Source organism: Danio aesculapii, chromosome 21, assembly GCF_903798145.1.
Source record: "Danio aesculapii chromosome 21, fDanAes4.1, whole genome shotgun sequence".
NCBI classification, from domain to species: domain Eukaryota; kingdom Metazoa; phylum Chordata; class Actinopteri; order Cypriniformes; family Danionidae; genus Danio; species Danio aesculapii.
In genome coordinates, this window is record NC_079455.1 from 33,554,784 (window position 1) to 33,561,579 (window position 6,796).

The 6,796-nt window shown below is 36.6% G+C and overlaps 2 protein-coding genes across 3 annotated transcripts in view; one reads left to right on the forward strand and one right to left on the reverse strand.

The window, feature by feature from the left end:
• The window catches only part of rhobtb3 (Rho related BTB domain containing 3), a 41,696-nt gene extending 39,445 nt beyond the window's left edge, over positions 1 to 2,251 (forward strand). The window contains exon 12 of the mRNA XM_056445955.1: positions 2,133 to 2,251. Coding sequence (XP_056301930.1) covers positions 2,133 to 2,251 — 119 coding nt within the window. The remainder of the gene's footprint in view (positions 1 to 2,132) is intronic.
• On the reverse strand, positions 2,120 to 6,027 carry glrx (glutaredoxin (thioltransferase)). 2 transcript variants are annotated; one of them, XM_056445954.1, is made up of 3 exons: positions 5,751 to 6,027; positions 3,840 to 3,955; positions 2,120 to 2,266 (listed from the first exon to the last, which is right to left on the reverse strand). In XM_056445954.1, the coding sequence occupies exons 1-2, from the start codon at positions 5,952 to 5,954 to the stop codon at positions 3,842 to 3,844; spliced, it is 318 nt and encodes a 105-aa protein (XP_056301929.1). In that variant the 5' UTR covers positions 5,955 to 6,027; the 3' UTR covers positions 2,120 to 2,266; positions 3,840 to 3,841. The 2 variants fall into 2 exon arrangements, with proteins under 2 accessions (XP_056301929.1, XP_056301928.1); XM_056445953.1 differs by lacking the exon at positions 5,751 to 6,027 and adding an exon at positions 4,650 to 4,913.
• Positions 6,028 to 6,796: the final 769 nt, after the last annotated feature.

Consider the following 6,796-nt stretch of genomic DNA (forward strand, 5'->3'; position numbering starts at 1 on the left):
AATATTTCCCAAATGATGTTTAACAGAACAAGGAAGTTTTTCACCGCATTTCCTGTAATATTATTTATTATAAGTCTTATTTCTTTGAGTTTGGTTGGAATAACATCTTACAAAATAACTATTAGGGCAGCACGGTGGCTCAGTGGTTAGCACTGTCGCCTCACAGCAAGAAGGTCGCTGGTTCGAGCCCCGGCTGGGTTAGTTGGCATTTTTGTGTGGAGTTTGCATGTTCTCTCCGTGTTCATGTGGATTTCCTCTGGGTGCTCCGGTTTTTCCCATAGTCCAAGGACGTGGTATGAGAGAGAGAGAGAGAGAGAGAGAGAGAGAGAGAGAGAGAGAGAGAGAGAGAGAGAGAGAGAGAGAGAGAGAGAGAGAGAGAGAGAGAGAGAGTGAGTGTGTATGTAAATGAGTGTATGGGTGTTTCCCAGTAATGGGTTGCGGCTGGAAGGGCATCTGCTGCGTAAAACATATAGCGGAATAATTGGTGGATCATTCCGCTGAAGCAATCCCTGATAAATAAAGGGACTAAACCAAGGGAAAATTAATGAATGAAAATATCTTAAAATATTATGTACAGTCATCATGGCAAGAACAAGAAATTAGTTATTAGAAATAGGCCTGTCACAATAATCAATATATCAACTTAACATTCAATACATGCACATGAATTCATTTTTTGGCCACTCAATATATATTGTCCATCATGTTTACATAAAAATTAATGTCTTAAAAATGAGCAGATTTGGCAGCTTCTGTCATCTCCTCTAATCTCCGTTGGAGGTGTCAGCGTGTTTTTTTTTTTGTTTTTGTTTTTTTGAAGAGTTGTCAAAGTAAACTCGGTTTCAAATCTGCAGTCCACTTCCAGAAAAGTTCTGATTTACAAATAACATTAAAGCCAAAAGGACTTTTACATGTGTTTTTTGTGCCTTAAATGCGTTTATGCCAATGTAAATACTGTTGTAGAATCATTTTACAAACAGGCATAAATTGGACTTAAAATGACAATAATATCCTTTCTCAGTAATTTCTGACAATATATCACACAACAAAAATGGCGTATTGTGACAGGCCTCATTAAAAATCAGCAATTAAAATAATAATAATAATAATAATAATTCCTTACATTTATATAGCACTTTTCTGGACCCTCAAAGCGCTTTATACATTTTTGGGGGGGAATCTATTCATCCACCACCAGTGTGCAGCATCCACCTGGATATTGCGTCAGACCGCACACCAGCTTATTGGTGGAGGGGAGACAGAGTGATGAAACCAATTATGATATGGTGATGTTAGAGGCCATGATAAACAGAGACAGAAATGAACGGATATGCTTTAAAAAACATTTTTATCTACCTTTTGTTATTAAGGCACACCTTTATTTTAAGAACTTAAAGGAATAGTTCACCCATAACACCAAATACCTCACCCTCTTGTGGTTTTAAACCTTTAGGAGTTTCTTTCTTCTGATGAACATAAAAGATGATATTTTGAAGACTGCTGGCACCCACTGACTTCCATAGTATATTATTTCCCTACTATGGAGGTCATTTGATGCCAGCTACCAGTATTTAAAATAAAAGTATTTTTTGTGAAATATTTTCAAAAGAATGAAAATTAGGGCTAATCATTTTGCTTTCAAATTGGTTTCAAAATGTGACAGTAAAAAAAAACATATCAGTTCAGTTTTTGTTTTTAAAGCGTTTATTGTGACATTATAGTGCATTATCTTTTGTACACTCTTTGGAATATGCATATAGAGACAGTTACATAATTTGAGTTTCAGATAAAGATGGATGGATAAACCTGAGTTTCTTTACCTCTGTTGAACACAAAAGAAGATACTTTGAAGAATGCTGGCACCCACTGATTTCCATAGTAATTTCATTCTCTACTATGGATGTCAATGGGTGGCAGCTAACAGTATTTTTTACAAATATATTTCCTTTGGTGTTCAAAAGAAGAAAGAAACTCAAATAGATTTTGAACAAGTGCAGGTTGCATAAATTCATTTTTGGCTGAACTATGCCTTTAGGACAAAGATGGATGGATATAGGTTTCATTTGGCATTCTTGTAGAAAGTTAATACATTTCCCAAAGATGAAATGTCTCGATGCTATTTTTGTTGACAGACGAGGAGCGTGAGCAGGTGGAGCGTCTGCGCTGGCCCTCCAGAGGTTACCTGCAGGAGCTCAGCGAGTACCAGCAGCGCAGACGGCAGATCCGCAAGTCTCGCTGCAGCATCATGTGACCCCTTCTCAACGCCCTGCGGACCGGAAGGGAGGGCGAAAAACACAGGATGCGAATTGGAGATGCACTTACATACAGGATGAAAGAGACCTTTGTTTGACGGTGAATTCTGAAGTACTGTATTTACATGAACTCTGACCTCTGACCCTGTGATATAAAGTGGACAGCTTGATCCTATGCGCTGATGTCATACAGATTTCTTCTATGTGAATAGTACTGTTATCTTCTGTGTGAACGCTCACGGCTGATTGGTGCAATAAACCTCCTCTGCGATGGATGAACTTTAAAAGTATTAAACAGGGTAGGGTCGATCTTATACTCCCTCCAGAGATTGATATCTCACTGTCATGGTCAGCCATGGTGACATTTCTTTCTTTCTGAATTCAGTGGTTACTTTTGGCAATATAACTTGAATAAAGTTCCAAATATTTATTTTTTTTCTTCCCCCATGAGATTAATTTGAATCTGATGCAACTATTTTTGTAACATGTACATCTGAGATTTTTATTTCAACTAAAAAAAAAATGTGCGAAGTACACATCCAGCATGTGGATGGTCTCTTAGTGCAGTCGGTGTGGTCGACGTAGAGCCAGTTGTGGCTGTCTTTAGACTAGTTCTGTTATGTTGACCCTCATCTCATGCTGAATAAAGACATTTTAGAAGGATGCGTGTTTGTTCTGAAAGTTCAGTGTAAATCTGTGATTACCCACGAATAGGTAGAGGCTCTGGCTTGTTCAAAGCCAGTCTATGATGTTGGGAAAGCCAATTCTACTGTTGATGAAAACTATATATATATATATATATAAAAAAGACTGGTAAGGTTATTGTAGTTAACCAAAACCATCAAAATAACGCACTTAAAGGGATAGTTCACCCAACAATAAAAAAACTACCAGTCATAATTTACACACAATCACTTGTCATAAACCTGTTTAAGTTTCACCTTCTCGATCACAATAGAAGGTTGGAAACCTGTAACCACTGACTTCCATAGTATTTGATTTTCCTGCTATGGAAGTCAATAATTTCCAACATTCTTCAAAATACCTACTTTTTGTGATCAAGTCTGGCACAAGGTTTGGAACTCCTTTAAAGCGAGTACAATTTTTTATTTTTGGGCAAACTATCTCTTTAAATAAAGTTAAATGTAATGTTAAACATTCAATTTATTTTAGCTAGTTATTAAGGGAACGATTCCCATTTTCATTTAGTTTGAATTCTATACAGACGGTACAATATAATAGACAAATTACTAAATATTAGCTAATATTTAAGTGAAAATGCTAAATCTAATAAATAGTAATAAAAACCATAAATCACTAAGAAAATTTATGAATCTCAATTCTGAAAACGGAGCCAAATATCTGTTTAGGTTTGTGCTCAAACTTTTGAGGAGCAAATTTTTGGATGCTGAGATAAAATAAATTATGCTTAAAAGCATTTGAGGGATATTTCTCTGTACTAAACACGATTTTGATTTCAGTTTAAGATTTAGACCCTTGGGTAAAACCTACTGAGAACCACTGGTGTAATAGTGTTGTGAATATATATCGTTTTAATATGTTATGAAGAGAGACTGTGAAATATACCCTCACTGCAGACATCCGATGGCCTGCAACATGCCTTCTAGTTTTCCAGAATGGTGAAGACCCTCAACATCACTTCCTCCTCCAACGCACTCTTCTCCTATGAAAACTCGAGGAACCTGTGAAGAATACATGAGGATTACATCAAGGAATGTGACATAGACCTACTGCAAATGAATGAAGCACATAATCTTTAATAAACATGGGCAGGGTTAAACATGTTGGTCAAGCTAGTGGTGACTCAGCATATTTTTAAATTAGCTGGTAAAACAGCCTTGACATACAGTACAAGCCACCAAAATAATACCTATGGTACTGGAAATAACCCTACAAAATACAAATATCTGTCGTTTTGAGTAGATACAAACATTTGAACTTTCCTTTTAGAATTACTGTAAGTGACTTGATTGTGTAATGTTATGATTAACAGGCCCGTAGCCAGTGGGGGTTCAAGTGGTTCGAAACGTTAACTACTTTTTTCCTAATGACATATGATATAATAAATTTGTATTCAAAAATAAGTATTTTTTTCACATTCCTTCATTCTATATATTTAGCAAATGTTTTTGGTACCTCAACAAGTGTGGTTATGATGACCATCCAACAACTAATCCAGCTAAAAATAGTGCTTAAAATGTAATTAAAATGCAGTATTGAAATCTCATTATTAAATAGAACATAAGGCGAATAACTGCAAAAAGATCTACTTTTTGAGAAAAAGGATCACCCTATTCACTAGACTGGCTACTGGCCTGACTAACAGTCTAATATATTTATATAATCATAATATTACACAAACGTTAAAATACTCACAGTGCGCGCGCCCGTGATCTGTTGCAGATAGTCCTGAATGCTGCCCATGTCAGTGCGTGCGCTAATATCGATCAACTCAAAATGTCCAGCTTTAAATTTATATTTTGACAAAACATCCTTTGCGAGTATGCAGTAACTGCAGGTCGGTTTACAAAACACAACTACTTTGCCGTCCTTAATTTGGGCTTTAACGAACTCTGCCATTGCTCTTCACCTAACAAAAAACAGGCGTTCACGACTAGACTCCAGTGAAAATGAAAGTTTTTTTTTCCGGGTCTTGAGTCAGTTTTTCCACCCTTTGATGGTTGGGCGGGATTATTGAACCAATCCTTGGTAAAACACAATGGTTGGAGGAAATTTCGGGTTTTGTAAACAAATTTGGATCCTCGAATTAATATTTTTTAAAGAAACGTACTATCTTTCTATTTTTGTCCACGAAAGTAGTTACCATTAAACACTTTCCTGAACTTAAAAACTGACGTTGGCACGAACCAATAGGATTCAGGTATGGACAGTGACAGATCACTTAATTGGTTGGATCTGAAGTGATACGCCCGCCCCCTTCACTGTAAACAGATGTTTTGAATCAATCGCGGCACAAAACATGTAGCATTAACGATTATACTTAAACATTAAACAATATTGAGTAGATGGAGATTCCAACTAACTTAAAACTTAGATCGGATTTAATTGATACTTTTTAAATAATCGCATTTATCTGAAATTACCGTGTGTTTTCTACTGCATGAAGTACGAAAAAGTCATTCATTCATTCATTTTCTTTTCGGCTTAGTCCCTTTATTAATCTGGGGTCGCCTCAGCGGAATGAACCGCCCATTTATCCAGCATATGTTCTACGCTGCGGATGCTCTTCCAGCTGCAACCCATCACTGGGAAACATCCATACACATTCACACACATACACTACGGCCATTTTGGCTCACCCAATTCACCGGAAACCGGAGCGGAAATAACCTTAAAAGAATACAAATATCTGTAGAATTACTGTAAGTTAACGGACTAAGTGTGTGATGTTATTATGACCAACAGTTTAATATATAAAAAGACATCATAATATTACACAAATGTTAAAGTACTCACAGTGCGCGCGCCCGTGATCTGTTGCAGATAGTCCTGAATGCTGTCCATGTCGCTGCGTGTGCTAATATCGATCAACTCCAAATGTCCAGCTTTGAATTTATACTTCGACAAAACATCCTTTGCGAGTACGCAGTAAGGGCAGGGGGGTTTCAAAAACACAACTACTTTCCCATTCTTAATTTGCGCTTTAACAAACTCTGCCATTGCTCTTCACGTAACAATAAAACAGCGGTTTACGACTAGACTCCAGCGAAAATGAAACTGTTTTGTTCCGGGTCTTGAGTCAGTTTTTTCATCCTTCAAGGGTTGGGCGGGTCTAACGAACCAACCCTTGGTAAAACCAAAACACAATGGTTGGAGGAAATTTCGGGGTTTGTAAACAAATTTGGATCCTCGAATTAAAATTTTTAAAGAAACGTACCATTTTTCTATTTTTTTGTCCACGAAGGTCGTTACCCTTAAACACTTTCCTGAACTTTAAGACTGACGTTGGCACGAACCAATAGGAATCGAGTGTGGACCGTGACAGATCATTTCAGATTGAGCTGATACGCCCGCCCCCTTCACTATAAACAGGTGTTTTTAATCAATCGCGGCACAAACTATTATATACTACTATATATATATACAACTATACTTAAAACCAGTAGCGGACTTGTGATTTGTGGGCCCCAAGCAATTTCAGGTATTCCTAGCATTGAGACTCAAAACATTCTCTTTCTCTATAGATGTTTTTTTCTCTGTAGATTCAGTTTTTTTTGGTAAATAAACTGCATGTAAAAATATATTTAAGTGAAACAAATAAATAAAACAAATAAAAACAAGTTTACAAACTATGTACAGTTAATTAGTCCTATTTGTGATTTTAAGATTTACATGTGGAGTACAGAAGGAATGTTCCCTTATTCATGGGGTCGCCGGTTTTTGAAAAGAAATAACATTAACTTTAATGGTTATAGACAGTTTTTACAACATACAATAGAAAAAAAAAAAAAAAAGAGCTATCATAGGTCTCAAACTCAATTCCGGGTGGGCCGCAGCTCTGC

Excerpts from the sequence above, each read along its gene's own strand:
- glrx (XM_056445954.1), bottom strand. The coding sequence starts at position 5,954 with ATGGCAGAGTTTGTTAAAGCGCAAATTAAGAATGGGAAAGTAGTTGTG. Across the intron at positions 3,956-5,750 it reads AGATCACGGGCGCGCGCACT|GTTCCTCGAGTTTTCATAGG; the intron begins GTGAGTACTTTA and ends TATTCTTCACAG.